Below are 16,175 nucleotides of genomic sequence, written 5' to 3' on the forward strand. Positions count from 1 at the left end.
TCCAGTCCTCCTGACTTGATAAATTCTTTGTGCCCAATTGGGGACTTTCCCATCTCTGTAGATACATCAACAGAGAAGGGGCATCTCCTTCCCTGGGAGGGTCAAGCAGCTTGCTGGCTCTTGGACAGGGTATTCCCCACCATGTTAATAGCCCTCCTTCTGGACAATAATGCCTTGCAATCATATTCTGAACTACCCTTCCCATTTCCCTCCTGGGGCCCTCTAGACTCTAGTTCCTCTAAAAGGTCACATCCTTTTACACTTCCTCTTCCTTGCACTCTCCCTCCAACAGTTGAAATACTGTTCTACCTCCCTATTCTATCCCTGCTTCTGGAATTCCACTTTTCAAAATGCCATGTCTTGGTGGTGACCTGAATTCAATCCCTGGAGCACACATAAAGGTTGATGGGAAAAAAAAACTGACTCCACAAGGCTAAACTCTGACCTCCACACATACACACCACATGCGTGTCATGCACATACACTATGCAGAGAGAAAGAAAAGTGGGGAGACAAACAGATGAACTGACTAGAATTGGGCAGGTCTAGTGAGGTAGCTACTGCTGCTGAGAGTTCATGAGTGCGATGACCATGCCATGTACAGAAGACAGCATTCACAGCTCTCCTCCCCTTTCTCCAGCTCTTACAATCTTTCTACATCCTCACCTGAGCTTGGAGGTGATGATATAGGTGTCCAGTTTAGGACCGAGCATGCAACAGGAATCCATCAACATGTCCTCATGGATGACGGAAGGGCTTGTAAGGCCCCACCACTCCAAAAGCACCAGCACACTCACTCATAAATGTAGTAGGGTTTATACACACACACACGCATGCACACACACACGTGTGCCATGGTCATGGTCATGCCACACGCATGTACACACGCATGCATACACACATGCACACACATCCATACACGCACGCACACATGCATGGGAGCACACACACACATATGCGTGTGCACATGCACATACACTGGGAGGGAGGGATAGGGTTGGAAGAGTGATTTGGTGAAAGGGAGGAGTAAGATAGGATGATGGTGGGTGGACTTTCAGTAAAGAAAATGGCAGCAGGAACGTGAGGCAGATGTTCACATCGCATTCTAAGTCCAGAAGCAGAGGATCAGTGAATGCTCTTGATAATTCACTTTCTGCTTATTACTCAGTTCAGGACTCCAGTACATAGAATAGTGCCACTCTTGGCTAAGGTGGGTCTTTGCACTTCCGTTAACATAATGTAGAAACTCCCTCACAGCCATGTCCAAGGCTTGTTTCCATGGTGATTCTGGCCCCTATCAAGTGGATAATCAACATTAACCATCACAGTAGGTCAGCTTATGATGGTAGATCCTCATAAATGAGCTAAGGGCCTCATAAAAGAGACACCAGAGAGCTGCCAAGATGGCTCCATGGATAAAGTTGCTTGCCACCAAGCCTGACAACCTGAGTTCTATCCATGGAACCCATATGAGAAAAAGAGACACATTTCCGCTGTGGCATTCCTTCTCCTCTTGCTTAACTAAAACAAACAAATAAATAAACCCCAGAGCTGGCATAGTACCATAAGTCTGTCGTCACAACACTCAGAAGTAGAGGCAGGAGATTCTGACTCAGAGTCAACTTTGGCTATATATTGAGTTGTTTGGAACCAACTTGGGTTAGGGGAGACTCTGTCTCAGAAAAAAAACAACCAAAGAGGAAGAGGGAGGGAGAGAGACAGAGACAGAGAACATACTGAAGGGGACCTGAGTTTGGTTCCAAACATATACAGAGGGCAGATCACAATCTCCTGTAACTTTAGTTCAAAATGATCTGATATCGCTTCTGGCCTCCTCGGACATTGCACTCACACACACAAGTCCACACACACATGTATACACATAACTAAAAATAAAAGCAAAATCTTTTTCTTTAAAAAAAAGAGAAGAGACTCCAGAGAACTCCTTGACCTCTTCTAGCCTGTGAAGACAAAATAAGAAGAAATAATCTAAGACCCAGGAAGCAGCATCCCCAGATACTGGCTCCTACTTCCTCTTCAGCTTCCTGAAGTCCTGAATTGGGAGACATCAGTTTCTATTGTCCTGGAGCCACTGCATTCTGTGACCCAAACAGACTGAGGTTGCTCTACTGGTCAATGTATGGGCAAGCACTTCTTTGGTGGTGGTAGTGGGGCTGGCAATGGGACCCAGGGTCTCAGGCAAGCTGCAGTCCCGCCCCCTTGGATATGGGGATGTGTGTGCTTGGAGCTAAGAGTATCCTGTGTTCTCCCACGTTTACAGGGATAATTGCTATCATGTTCCATCACCATTGTACCACGGCCTCATTTGGGGCTGACATCCTGTGAAATTCTTCCCTCAAAACAGGTGAGCAGGGGGCTGGAGAGATGGCTCAGAGGTTAAGAGCCAGCCGCGCATGTAGTGCACACCTTTAATCCCAGCACTCAGTAGGCAGAAGTAGGCGAATCTCTGTGAGTTCAAGGCCAGCCAGGTCTACAAAGCAGGTTCCAGGACCGCCAAAGACACACAGAGAAACCCTGTCTCAGAAAAGAGGAAAAAAGGTTAAGAGCGCTCTTCCAGAGGTCCAGAGGTCCTGAATTCAATTCCTAGCAGCCCCATGGTGGATTACAATCATCTATAATGAGATCTGGTGCCCTCTTCCGGTGTGTAGGCAAGTAGACACTATATACATAATAAGTAAATAAATCTTAAAAAAAAAAAAAAAAAAAAGCACAGGTGGGCAACATAGGCCATCTGGGAGCACTGTTTTGGCAGTAGATGTCACCTGAGAGGGACAAAGAGGATCTCAGGTTACCTAGAAAGGTCACAGCAGTACCTATGAAGTTAAATCTAACAAGGAAAGGCTGGACAACAGGAAACACTCTGCCCTTGAGGCTGAGTTATCTATATCTGACAAACCAGATCTGCATCTCTCTCTCTCTCTCTCTCTCTCTCTCTCTCTCTCTCTCTCTCTCTCTCTCTCTCTCTCTCNCTCTCTCTCTCTCTCTCTCTCTCTCTCTCTCTCTCTCTCTCTCTCTCTCTCTCTCTCTCTCTCTCTCTCTCTCCTCCATGTCATGGTGAGTGTGTAGATGTCATAGTGAGTGTGTGATACCAGAAGAATACTTCAGGAGTACCCCTCAGGGTCCACATTCTTTGAGGCAGGGTCTCCTCTCAATCTCTGCTGTTTACTCCCAGCTGGTGTGCAAGTTTCCAGGGATCTTCCTGTCTCTACCTCCCATCTCATTGTGGAGTGCTAGGGTTACAGATGTGCGCTACAGCATCCAGGATTTTTTCCATGGGTTCCAGGAATTCAAACTCAAATCCTCCAATTTGCACAGCAAGCACTGTACCCACTGAGCCATCTCTCTAGCCCACTGTCTGTAAATCTCGACTGATCCCGTCGTTAGAATAGATGATGAGCACTGGGTTAAACCTCACCCTGACAATTCACAGCAAAAACACTACTCATTCTTATTCTCTCTCCTTCTCTTCCTCCTCTTTGTTCCCCCTTCTCCTCTTCACCTTCTACTTATCCTCCTCCTAGCTTCTAACATCTCTAACTTGCTATGTAGCCGATGATAACCTCGAAATTCTGAGCCTTTTGTTTCTACCTCACAATATAAAGAATGAGTGTTACACACCACCACTTCCAGATTCTGCAGTGCTGGAAATTGAACCAGGGTCTTGTGCATGCCAGACAAGTACTCTACCTACTGAGCCACATCCCCAAGCCCTCACTGCTCCGTTGCACAGCTGAGCAAACCAAGTCCCAGTCCTGGATGTGCCTTGAATAAGGACATTGACATCAAGACATACAGCACTGCTCCTAGGCCAGGCTGGCACCTTCTAGCTGTGTCAATCAATGCCTGGAGCCCCACACTCTTCTGGGTGACGACGTCCGCATCCTGTTCCCGTTTTTTCCTCCTGAGTCAGAGAAGAATGGTCCTCATGTGGGGTGCTCCACAGGGCATGGGGTTATATAAATCTCAGGGCAGTGAGGGGGTGGAGAGTGGGGAGTCAAGCAAGTGGAAGATGGCAGGAGAGCCAGAGGCCCAGCGGCCAAAGAACCATGGTGAGGCTGGGTACCTCTGAATGCTTTCAGGGGAGCTGGGTCCAGGATCCAGGATGATGTGGGCCTGGCCTCCAGCTCAGAGATGAGGGAGGTCAGCTGCTGTGTTCTGTTCCATTATTCAGAGGAGGTCACATTTGAAGTCCAGAAATTTACTGAGAACGACCATGAGGGTCTCATTTGCAGTTCCAAGAGCATACCAGGTACTGGGGTGATTCGGGGACAGAGGTGTTGGGGTACTCTGCAGAATTAACCCAGCAGAGCAGGATCTTCTCCTGGGACTTCAGCTCTGCCCATCTGTCCATCCTGCAGAATATCTGACCCGAGTCCCCTGGCTTCTCCTGCTTCTCATCTCTTTGAGTATCTTTGTGCTGATGTTGGCCACCCTGGTTCAAGGTCAGTCAGGGCAAGGCTGGGGAAGCGGGGCTGGAATGTGGAATCCTTTTAGGTTATTTTGTTTGTTTGTGGCATTTTGTATATTTTTTTATTTTGTTTGCTATTTTATTTTTGCACTTGTTAAACAAGAACTCTAGCACAGGACACTAACTGAACTTTTAGATTTTTTCCTCTGGGATGATCTTTGCCAAGCCCCCAAATTCACCAGAGCTGGGACACCTAAGCTGCACATTCCTCATTCCATCTGTGACCCTCTCCAAAATGGGACCCGTCCTCCACTTGTTGCTGGACTTGGCACAGCCAGGTGCCGTCAGGGCTCACACAGGGTGTGGGTGTGCTCTTTTCTCTTGCAGTTTCCAGGATTCGTGGATGCCCACAGAGACCGACCTCAGATCATCAGGGGAGCTCCAGCTTGGGTGAGGGACAACCGGGGCTCTGAGCGGGAGAGGACTCTGAGGTTGTGTGAGGTGGGCAAGCATGGGCACAGGCATGCTGCGTGTGCGGCAGGATGAGGGAGGGACCTGTGTGAGGTCCTGTGTCCCGGCAGTGTTTGGACTAACAGGGTCTGAGATTCGGTGTTCTAGCCTGTGAAATGGGCTCCTGGGGTCAGTGTGATCAACAACAGTGATCTCGTGGGTCCAGTTCTGCACCAGGCACATAGTTGGGGTTTGATTGTTGCAAACTTCTTCTTGTAGTTGCTGTTCCTCAGGAGCTGACACACTCCATCTTGGAGAAAGTCCAGCAGCAGCTGAATCAGATCAATGTCTCTCTGGGTGAGACTCCAGGGCCCCAGTTAGGAGGAAACTGAAGGGTTATCAGAGGGATTGGCATCCACCTTCTGGGGCTTCCACTGAGACAGGCAGGATAGGGCACAGGGATTTTGGCCTGGGTTTTGGGAGCACTGAGTTGGTATGTGAAATAGAAGCCAAGCCCCGGGCTCTAAGGCCCAAGACAGAGGGGAGAAGGGAACCCAGGAGGTGAACTCGTGTGGCACCACTGCCCTGTTTGCTCTGCAGCTGGCCTGTGCCGGCCATGCCCCTGGGAATGGGAGCTCTTCCAGGGAAGCTGCTACCTCTTCTCCCGGACTCTGGGCAGCTGGGAAGCCTCAGTCGCCTCCTGCCAGAATTTTGGAGCCCACCTGGTGATAGTCAACAGTTTTGAAGAGCAGGTAATGGGGCGGCGATAATCCTCCCACCTTACCCATCCGAGGCATTGGATTCCAGATTGGAGGCTGTGGGGTGTGGAGATGCAGTAAGAGAGGGCTTCCTGTAGGAGGAACCACAATGGAGTGGAGAGGTCCACATGAAAGGCGGCTTGGGTCTAAAGGGAGTCACAGAAGTTTTGAGACATTGTGTGACTCTCTTGGGACACACCTAGGATCTAAGATATACATGAAGATATTTCTACATATATACATTTTAATCCGCACCCACGGCATACATTCGCATGCCAGTCCACACAACTCGACCAGCACTAGGCTTGAGTGCAGAAAAAGCTTGTAGGGGAGGCAGGAAGAGTGGGAATAAGGATGGATGATGGAGGTGTCTTTCTGACTCTGCCCCCCTTCCTCCCACCTCTATTCAGCAATTCCTCAAATACTTGCACATCAGAAAGAATGAACTCACCTGGATAGGCCTCAGTGATCACAAACATGAAGGTTCCTGGCACTGGGTAGATGGAACGCCACTTGGACTCAGGTGAACACTCAGAATCCATGGCCCAGAGACAGTGGGCTGGGAGACAGCCCTCACCCTAAACACAACCTTTGGTACTGGAATGCACTGTGGCTGTTTCAAATGCAGAACCCCACATCCCTGGGCATTCTTTTCCTTGAGCCTAAAGCCAGTTCCCCAAAATCTGCTTTTCCCTTTGCTGGGATGATTCTCACAGAGGTGAGGTTAGAACTCACATTTTACTAAGCCCTGCCCTGGACTCCTGTCCACTGGCTTGGTCCTCAGACTTTGTCCATGAAAGCCCAAGATGGGTACCTCTGCAGTGGCTGGGAGTGGGGCTCTGGACAGGATGGCTGTCTCTGATAACTAGTAATGCTTGCAGCTTCTGGAAAGATGGGGAGCCCAATAATGAAGGGGATGAGGACTGTGTGGAGCTGTCAGAAGATAAATGGAATGACAAAAGATGTGCTGCAAAAAACTTCTGGATCTGCGAGAAGCCCTCAGCTCCCTGCCCTGGTCACTGAAGGTCCTTGGCTCCCTGCCCTGGTCACTGAGGGGCTGCGCTTCCCCTAGGCACACAGGCAACTTGGGGGCACTCTGCTCTAGTCCCAGCCACCTTGCTCACCCCTGGTGTCCATGCTCTAACTCCCTTGAGATTCTGAGAGAGTCCCTTGAGACACCCTCCCCTTTAGATCTTCCCTCTTCTGTGGATGATCTCAGTTGCTCTTCCCAGCCCATGAACCCCTCGGTAGTCACTGAGTGACTGGGTCTGGGTGTTGCTCAATGACACACAGCTTGCCCAGCACAAGTGGGTCTCTCTAGAGTTCCATCCCCAGCACAAGAATAAAAGAATGAACAAATAATTAAATTCATATATGGTCTGATGTGTTCCATTCCATGGATGCTGCTCTGGACATTGTCTTTATTAATGATGCTTTGAAATATTTGATATTAGCTAGAATATTTGTGTCTACAACACTTTTGAGTTGTGAAGCAATTTTTTTTGTTTGTTTGTGACCTTGAACTTGATATGTAGATCAGGCTACGCTTGAACTCACAGAGATCTACCTGCTTCTGCCTCCTCAGTGCTGGGATTAAAGACTTGAATCGCCTTGATGAATAAGCTTAAATTTTGGGGGGAGGGGGGGTGGTACTCTACACCCACTGAGTACATTCATGTTCATTTATACTCTCATAGTCTCTCTGTGGGTCTCTCTCTCTCTCTCTCTCTCTCTCTCTCTCTCCCATCTCCACATGTCTCTGTTTCTCTCTGTTCATTCATTAATGAACAATTATTTATTCACAACCCCCCAAATGCCCTTGGGTAAAGTCTTATGATTTCATTGTTTAGAGCACTTCCTCCAGGTTTCTTGTAGCCACAATAACCGACACTCACAGACTAGGGGGGCTAAAATGCCACAAAGGCTTCATCTGATGTTTCTGGAGCTCGGCACATCCTCTGCTCTCAAAAGAAACCTCTGTGGCCTAGTCAGGAGTCAGGGAGTGACCAGCCCTCTGGGTTTCCCCGCAGGCTACACAAAGTCATCCTCAAGGTTTTCCCAGCCACAGGCAGAAACCCAGACCACACTTCCCACCTTCTCACCTTGCCTTGGCTGGACCTTCTGCCTGTCGTCGTGTCTTCCTCCACCTCCCAAACACGTGTCATGTTCTCAAGAGGCACACTAGTGTCATCTAGGTGGTCTGTGTCCATTACCTTAAGCCTTGGTCCCTCCTGGCACTGCAGGCCAGGGGAAGGAAAAGGAGCCCTACATAGCACCTCTCAGCTCAGGAAAGCTGTCTGCCTCCAGAGCCTGCTGTCACCCCAGCCAGGAAAGCTCCTTTCCCTGGTAAAGGTTCAGCCTCCCCCTAGCGTCTTGAAACCTAAGGGAGTTTTTCAGCATCGCTGAAGAAAATTCTCCCTCCGTCCTCTGGGTGGCGCCCGACATCGTGGAAAGCACTGTGTTTGCTCTGCTGCCTCTGGCCTCCTCATGGCTGCCAAGGTTCCCTCAGTGTCCTCAGGACACAATAGAGTGCCTGTCCCTGGGACAAGGCCCTCCCTGGCCAGGAACCGCTCCCTCTCTCCGCACTTGCCCGATGGTCTGTGCATCTCCTACCTTGCTGCCTGTTGCTTCTTTTTGGAGTTAGAAAGAATTTAGCCTTTTTATATCAAAGTTATGAAACCTTGAATACCTTAGAGAAACTGCAATTTTAGAGTCCTTGGATATTTTAGACAAATTTTACAATTTTAAAGAGATTTTGGATGCCTTAAAGAGGCTGGATTTTTAGACAAGAGCTAGTTCCAGGACAGGCTCCAAAGCTACAGAGAAAAACTGTAGGGAAACCAGGGAAAGGTGCTTTCCCGGCTGGGGTGACAGCAGGCTCTGGAGACAGCTTTTCCTGTCTCGGGAAAAAAAAAGAAAAAAAAAAGAGGTTGGATTTTTGTTGTTGTTGTTATTTGTTTTGTTTTTCGAGACAGGGTTTCCCTGTGTAGTCTTGAGTGTCCCAGAACTGTAAACCAGACTGGCCCCAAACTCACAGAGATTCTCCTGCCTCTGCCTCAAGAGTGCTGGGGTTAAAAGCATGGGCTCCCATCACCACCCAAGCAAGAGGCTGAATTTTTAAAGCACTGTGGGATTTTAAGAGCTGAAATATTCTATGCTGTAACGATAATATTAATATGAGATCTCGAGGATAAAAAGAAAAGGGAGACGGTGAAGGTTTAGCAACAACTGTGCTTGTACGTCAAGTTGACAAAGGGTCAATTGCCCCGGTTGGTATTTTTATCAACTTGAAACAAGCTGGAGTTATCTAAGAAGAGAAAACCATGATTAGAAAATGCCTCCATAAGATTTGCCATAGGCAAGCGTGTGGGGTATTTTCTTAATTCGTGACTGGTGTGGGAGGCCCAGCCGATTATGGACCGTGCCACTGCTGGAAAGACGTCCTGGTATATAAGTAAGCAGGCTGAGCAAGCCAGCAGGCAATGTTCTTCCATGGCTTCCACTTCAGTCCCTGCCTCCAGGCTCCTGCCTTGACACCGGCTGGGATGTGGACGTGTAAGATAAAACTTTTTCTTTCCTCAGCTGCATTGGGCCATGGTGTTTTATCACAGCAGTAGAAACTCTAAGACAGCCGCTGCATTATTTCTCTTGTTTCTGAAGGGAACTGTCTGACAAGAGCAGACAGAGTTTGTTTTGGCTGGTTGTTGGAGGCTGCAGCCCACCGTGCTATCAAGAACGCGCGAAGGAGCTGGTTACTTTGCATTTGTAGTTAGAAGACAGAGGGATGCACGCCGGTGCACAGCTCACTTTCACAGTTCTGGCATTTTTCTTCAAGGGTGCAGTACAACCCTTCGGGTGGTGCTACCCACCTTGAGAATAGCACCCCCTCCTCAGTTTAACTTCTCTGAAGACACCTCCAGAGATGATGATAGCTATTCTTGGTTGTCAACTTGACTGCATCTGGAATGAACTGTAGTCCAGAAATGGAGGGCACACCTGTGAGAGAGTTCTTTCCTTTGTTTGAAGTGGTGAATCCACTCTAGTCCAGACCTTTACAGTAGAAAGACACACCTGCGGGAGAATTGTCTGCCCCTTGAATCCAGATCTTGATGCAGAAAGACACACCTTTAATCTGGCGCATATTTTCTTCTGGAAGCCTATATAAGGGCATGGAAGAAGGAAGCGTTTGCCCTTTGCCTGCTTGCTCTCTCACCTTGCTAACAAGTTCATTCCTTTGCTGGCATTAGAGCCTACTTCCTTGGGATTCCAGTGTCTACTGAAGACCAGCAGAGATATTCAACCTCTTGGACTGAGCAACTTCTGGATTCTTGGAGTGTGTGTGTGTGTGTGTGTGTGTGTGTGTGTGTGTGTGTGTAAAGAGAGAGAGAGAGAGAGAGAGAGAGAGAGAGAGAGAGAGAGAGAGATTCATTCTATTAAGTTCTGTTTCTCTAAAGAACCCTGACTAGTACAGGGTTTTTGTTGTTGTTGTTGTTTAGTTTTATTTTACTAGAAGTGGTCCTTCTTGGCCTCCACATCAGTTCCTGCCTCTAGGTTTCTGCCCTGTTTGAATTCCTAACTCCCTTTAATGATGGACTACAATGTGGAAATATAAGTCAAATAAACCCTTTCCTCCCCAACTTGTTTTTGGTCATGGTGTTTCACTGCAGCAATAGAACCCCTATTTGGATTCTAGAGACAGCATTTCTTTACTTGGGTATGTTTGTTAGTCCAGCCCATAAACCAAATGACTCGGAAAGCTAATAGCTTGTGTGGCGCCTGGAACAGGAGACGGTTCTTCGACAGGTCTAGGCTACTGTGCAGGCTGTTCTACTACTTGAATCATGATCCAGCAGACTTGATGGTACTTGAGGTGTCAGTGGCCGATAGGGACGCTGTTTGGAATCTTTGGCAGGCCCCTGTAGGTGAACCACAAAGGAGACCTTTGAGGTTGGGGAGCCATGCTCTACCATCATCTTCAACAACTACTCTTCCTTTGAGTGACAGCTCTTGGCCTGCTATTAGGCCTAGGTAGAAACTGAATATTTGGCAATGGGCCAACAAGCTACCATGTGACCTGATCTGAACACCACGTCATAAAACAGGGCATACACAGCAGCAGACTATTGTTGCCTATGATTTCTACTCTCATTACAATGCCATGTACTGCAAAGCATGTGCTATAGCCTCTTAGAGAGCTCCCTATGATCAGTTGATGAGGAAGACACGACCAGGGCCAGGTTTGCTGATGGTTCTGCACATTATGCAGGCATCAGCCAGAAGTGCACAGCTACAGCTATATATCCCCTATCTGGGACAACCCTGAAAGATACCTGAGAAGGAAAGCTTCACAGTGGGTAAAACATGGTATTTGTTCCAGTCACTTCTGAGTGCCAGATCTGCCAACAGCAGAGACCAACACTGAGCCCTATGGCACCATTCCTCAGGGTGACCAGCCAGCGACCTAGTAACATTGGACCACTTCTCCGTGAAAATGACAACACTTTGTCCTTACTGGAGTAGATATTTATTCTGGTTATGGATTTGCCTTCCTGAATGTAATTTACTAAAACCACTCACAGAGAGCCTTATCCACCATCAGGGTATTATACAGTGTTGCTTCTGCCCATGGAACTCACGTCACAGCCAGAGAAGTGCATCAGTTGGCTCACAATCTTGAAATCCACTGGTCTTAGCTTGTTTCCATCATCCTGAAGTATCTGACCTGATAGAAAGATGGAATGGCCTCTTGAAGACACAATTACAATTATCAGGGCAGCACCCTATAGGGCTGGTGCAGGGTTTTCCAGAAGTCAATATACGCTTTGAATCAGCATCCAATATATGGTATGGTTTCTCCCATAGCCAGAATCCATGGGTCCAGATATCAAGGGCTGGAAAATGGCCCGGTTTCACTATCACTCCTAGTGACCCACTAGGAAAATGTTTGCTTCCTAGTCCAGAAACCTTAAGTTCTGCTGGCCTAGAAGTTTTTGGTTCCAGAGGTAGAAGTGCTCTTGCCAGGAGCCACAACAAACATTCCATTAAACTAGAAGCTCAGACTTTCCCCTGGCCACTTTGGGCTTTTAATGCCCTTAAACCAGTAGTTCTCAACCTTTGGATCATGACCTCTTTGGAGGCCAAATAGCCTTTTCACAAGGATTGCCTAAGACCATCATAAAACACAAACATTTATATTATGATTCTTTTTTTTTGAAGTAAATGTCTCATATTATTCCAAATAATTTACTTTCTTCAAGCTTCACAGATTTAATTTATGGTTTAAAAACAAAAAAAAATTACAAAAATGTTAATAGCTTTATACTGCTATCTAATTTAGAGGTCATGAGGATTTAATTGGTTGATGCAAGGCACTTTTCTTTTGGGGGTTTCATATTGAAGAAACAGTGCTACATTGGTTTGGTTTCTTAAAAGTCTACTTTGAACCATCTTGGACAAAAGTTAAAAGGGCTAGGCAACTCTGTAAAGACCAAGTCAACATTTGGCTTAAACAAACAGCAAAAAGAAAAACAGCAGGTGGAAATATAACACTATCCTTATTTTTGAATAAATAAGACCTCTTTCATCATTACAACTTTTTTTCTTGTTTACAATAAGGAAGGCAATTGGAAAGGAAGTATTAATTAAATTAGTAAAGTAGGATAGTTGGCTAAAATCATGATTTAAAAATAAGGGACAAAGAAGTTTAAAAAAATGGTAATTCAGTTGCTGAATTATATTAAAAAATGTGAAAGAGTTCTACATTTTGTTACTGTTTCTGTAAGAGGCTCCATCAGAAAATTTAACTGTAAAATTACTTTAAATGTAATATATAACACAAATGAGCTTTTAGGAAACATTAGGAAATTTGTTTGTTATAAATTATCCAAAAATTATAAACAAATCCCCTAACTTGCATTTTGTTTAAAGTAATAACTTTATATCATACAAATAAACTTCAAGTATGAAAAGTGCATTATTGCAATAATACCTTTTTGCAAGTCCAAAATTCTTGGTTTACAATAAAACCATAAAGTGTTTTTTGTTTTGTTTTGTTATTTTAAAGCAAACCCATCACCCACCAGCGCCATCTACTGTAGAAGTTCAACATCTTAAAGTGTTGCTCAACAAGTTGCAGAGAAACATGTCTGGAAGCAACATATAATTGAAAAGAAACTACTTGTGTTTTTACCACTTTACATTATCATCACTAGGATCTCCTCCTTTCTAAACAGAAATTCACATCCGTGTGACACATTCACATTTGTGTGACAGTGCTCAGAGTCAGCCATTCTGTGCAGCTGCCACTTGCATGTTTCCAAAATCCTCCTCCTCTTCATGTGTTCTCTTCAGACTACCTGTGGTACCAGAATGAACAGATAAGGATCTTTCTATCTGGAGTGGTGACATCATCTGTATTGTTAATTTTGCTAGGTAGATGGCTTCATACTCCTGGAGTTGGTGGACAAATCCAGCATTAGGATTAATACAAAATCTCCTTTCTTGGACATAAGCAAATGCATCTCTGTACTTCATCCCGAATGTCTCCATGATGTATGCAATAACGAAGGCAGCACTTCTGGAGATTCCTGCATTCCCATGGACAAGAACTTTTCCTCCATTTTGTAAGGTTCCGTCAATAAATTCTTTAGTCATAGGGAAAAAACGTATTATGTTTTCAACTGGATTATCTGCAATATCCAAAACTAAATATCTAAATAATTGTTGAAAGTTTGGTTTAATAAAGTTTGCTTCAATATTTTGCCGTATGCAAATTATATGAGTTATCCCATGTCTCTGTAATATAGGAAGCTTGCTTTTCATAGCAGAAGAGTATGGGCCTAAGAACAATCCAGGCAAAACTTCCTGCATCTCTCGTCTCATAGGATAAGTCCACTCCTCGGTGTCGTCTTTGCACTGTGGGAGCGAGGGGAACTCCAGCTTCACGTCCTCCATGGTCCCAGGGCCCCGGCGGGTGGGCGCGGCGCGAGGGACAGCGGTGCGCCCGGCCGTCCCCCGGGCTGGCGGAGGCGACGCGGGAAGGAGGGCGGGCGGCGGGCAGACGCGCGGCGGGCTCACAGCGAGCACTCGCGGACCACGGTGTCCAGGCGGCTGCAACAGGAAGGCAGAGGGCAAGGTGACGCTCTGCCGGCCGCCATGCTGCGGCCGTCTCCCCCCGCAGGTCTTCGCGCCCCTCAGACAGCCCTATATTATGATTCTTAACAATAGCAAAATTAAAGTTTTGAAGTAACAATGAAAATAATTTTATGGTTGGGAGTCATCACAACATGAGGAACTATATTAAAGGGCTGCATCTTTAGGAAGGTTGAGAGCCACTGCCTTAAAACAAGCAGCTAAGAAAGGAATAACTGTGTTAGGAAGGGTAATTGGTCCAAATTGCCATGAGCAAATTGGATTGCTTTTCTACAATGAAAATAAGAAAAGTTATGTCTGGAATGCAGGAGGCCCTTTAGGGCAGTGGTATACTCAGCTCTAAATCAATGTTTTATAAATTCACATTGGTAAGATAAAAGCTTAATAAAATATCAATTTTTTAAGTTCAATTTTTTAAGTTCAAATGCTTACTGTAGGGCCTGTGAGATGGCTCAGCGGATAGGATGCTTGCTGCCAAGTCTTAAGACCTAAGTTTGATTCCCTAACTCACATGGTGGAAGGAGAAAACTGACTCCAAGTTTTCCTCTGATCTACACACACACACACACACACACACACACACACACACACACACACATCATATATATATTTCATGGAGAAAATGCTCTGATATACAAATAGATTCATTCCTGATCCTACTAGATCTGTAAAGAGTGTTGAGGAGGCCAATACTCCTCAAATAAGAAAACACAATTTCAAGCTGTTTTTATGAAGCCAGTTTTGTCCTAGTATCAAAAATAAGGACAGAACAATAATCACAAACCAAGTTCTCTGATGAACAGAGACACAAAAATTCTTAAGAAAATGCTTATGAACCAAAGTCAAAACACAGATAAGTGGGGTGTGGTGGTGCAAGCTTTTAATCTTGGTTTCTGGAAGATACAGGAAGGTGGATCTCTGTGAGTTCAAAGCCAGCTTGCTTTATGTAGTTGAATTTCAAGACATCCACTACCACAGTGAGTTTTCTGTCCGGAAAAAAAAATCAAAGATATCATTCATCATGATCAAGTTGACTTCATCCAGAGATACAGGAATGGGTCAGTGGTTCAACATATACAAATCAGTAACTGTAATTAATCACATAAATGGATCCAAGAACAGAAATCATGAGATGTAGATTTTGACAAAAATCGAATATCCAATTATTATAAAAGTCCTGAAAAAACTAAGAATAAAAAACTAAGGATATACCTTTCAAAATGTTTTTCACTCAATATGTTCTGATTATACTTTACCGTTCTCAACCTCCTCTCAGCTTCCTCTCACCTCCCCATGCACCCAGCTCCATACCCTTTCTTTCTCTTTTTAAAAAAGACTCACACAAAACACAAACACACACATACACACACACACAAGCACACACACCAAAAACTAAAATACAAAATCAAAAACCAACCAGGCAAAATATGCACAAACGAAGCAATTTGAGACAGTAAGTCTACAAAAATAGCACTGAGTTCATTTTGTGTTGGCCATTTATTACAGGACACCTGATCTACTCTGAAGTGTGATTAATATACTCAGTGAGATACCACTGGAGAAAACTAATTTTTCCTTTGTAAGTGAATGTCAATTGCAGAAAGCTTCTTGGTTAGGGATGGGAACCTGTGTCCACTTCCCAGTCTCATCACTGGGATCTTGTGTGGCTTCATTCTATGCAAGCCCTGTGCATGCTACCACAGTCTCCATGAGTTCATATGTGCATTAGTCCCATTGTGTCTGGAGAAACCTGTTTATTTGGAGTCATGTACCACCTATGGCTCTGAAAAATCTTTCCACTTTCTCTTCCATACAGTCCCAGAGCCTTAAGGGGTGGAGGTGTGATGAAGACATTCCACTAAGGACTGAGTGCTCCAAAATCTCTCTCTTGTATCCTTATGTATCTCTGTGTGAATTCCCATCTACTGAAAACAGAAACTACTCTGATGATGGTTGAGTAAGGCAATTATCTATGGGAAAAGCAAGATGTCATTAGGAGTCATTGTATTACTGTTTAGAACAATAGTACTTGGTTTTTCCCTAGGCACAAGTCCTGTCCAGTCTTATGTTCTTGGACAGCTGAGTAACTTCAGTGATAGGTTCCATCTCATAAAGTGGCCTTAAATACAGTCAGAGATTAGTTGGTTACTCCCACAACATTTGTGCCACTAGGGCACCAGCATATCATACAGGTAGGTCACGTTATATATCACAGGATTTGTAGCTGCAATAGTGTGTGCCTTTTTCCTCTGACATGATGCAGAATACCTTTCAGTACCATTAATACTTAGTCAGTAGTGGGCAATGGCTCAGTCAGGTACCAGCTCAAGTTCTCCATTTCCATTTGATAAGTATTATCTTCAGCAACAGGGCCTTACCATCAGTTC

At 45.5% G+C, this 16,175-nt stretch overlaps 2 protein-coding genes across 2 annotated transcripts; one reads left to right on the forward strand and one right to left on the reverse strand.

Moving 5' to 3' along the window:
- The first annotated feature begins 3,935 nt into the window (after positions 1-3,935).
- LOC126491645 (CD209 antigen-like protein C) lies at positions 3,936-7,034 on the forward strand. Its single transcript, XM_050127456.1, has 8 exons — positions 3,936-4,070; positions 4,193-4,270; positions 4,380-4,463; positions 4,817-4,879; positions 5,159-5,236; positions 5,480-5,631; positions 6,048-6,160; positions 6,519-7,034. Exons 1-8 carry the CDS (start codon positions 3,938-3,940, stop codon positions 6,658-6,660), a joined length of 843 nt encoding a protein of 280 aa, XP_049983413.1. The 5' UTR covers positions 3,936-3,937; the 3' UTR covers positions 6,661-7,034.
- A 4,827-nt stretch (positions 7,035-11,861) lies between these two features.
- On the reverse strand, positions 11,862-13,833 carry LOC126491644 (serine/threonine/tyrosine-interacting protein-like). The gene has a single exon (XM_050127455.1). It carries the CDS (start codon positions 13,588-13,590, stop codon positions 12,919-12,921), a length of 672 nt encoding a protein of 223 aa, XP_049983412.1. The 5' UTR covers positions 13,591-13,833; the 3' UTR covers positions 11,862-12,918.
- Positions 13,834-16,175: the final 2,342 nt, after the last annotated feature.

This window comes from Alexandromys fortis, unplaced genomic scaffold (genome assembly GCF_014885135.2).
Source record: "Alexandromys fortis isolate MF-2015 unplaced genomic scaffold, M_Fortis_MF-2015_v1.1 scaffold_271, whole genome shotgun sequence".
Classification (NCBI taxonomy): Eukaryota; Metazoa; Chordata; class Mammalia; order Rodentia; family Cricetidae; genus Alexandromys; species Alexandromys fortis.

What these genes read in the sequence shown, in the direction of transcription:
- LOC126491645 (XM_050127456.1), top strand. Translation starts at nt 3,938, where the DNA reads ATGGTCCTCATGTGGGGTGCTCCACAGGGCATGGGGTTATATAAATCT. An exon ending in GTTGGCCACCCTGGTTCAAG is followed by an intron (nt 4,464 to 4,816) that starts GTCAGTCAGGGC and finishes TTTCTCTTGCAG; the next exon opens with TTTCCAGGATTCGTGGATGC. An exon ending in GGAACGCCACTTGGACTCAG is followed by an intron (nt 6,161 to 6,518) that starts GTGAACACTCAG and finishes TAATGCTTGCAG; the next exon opens with CTTCTGGAAAGATGGGGAGC.
- LOC126491644 (XM_050127455.1), bottom strand. Translation starts at nt 13,590, where the DNA reads ATGGAGGACGTGAAGCTGGAGTTCCCCTCGCTCCCACAGTGCAAAGAC.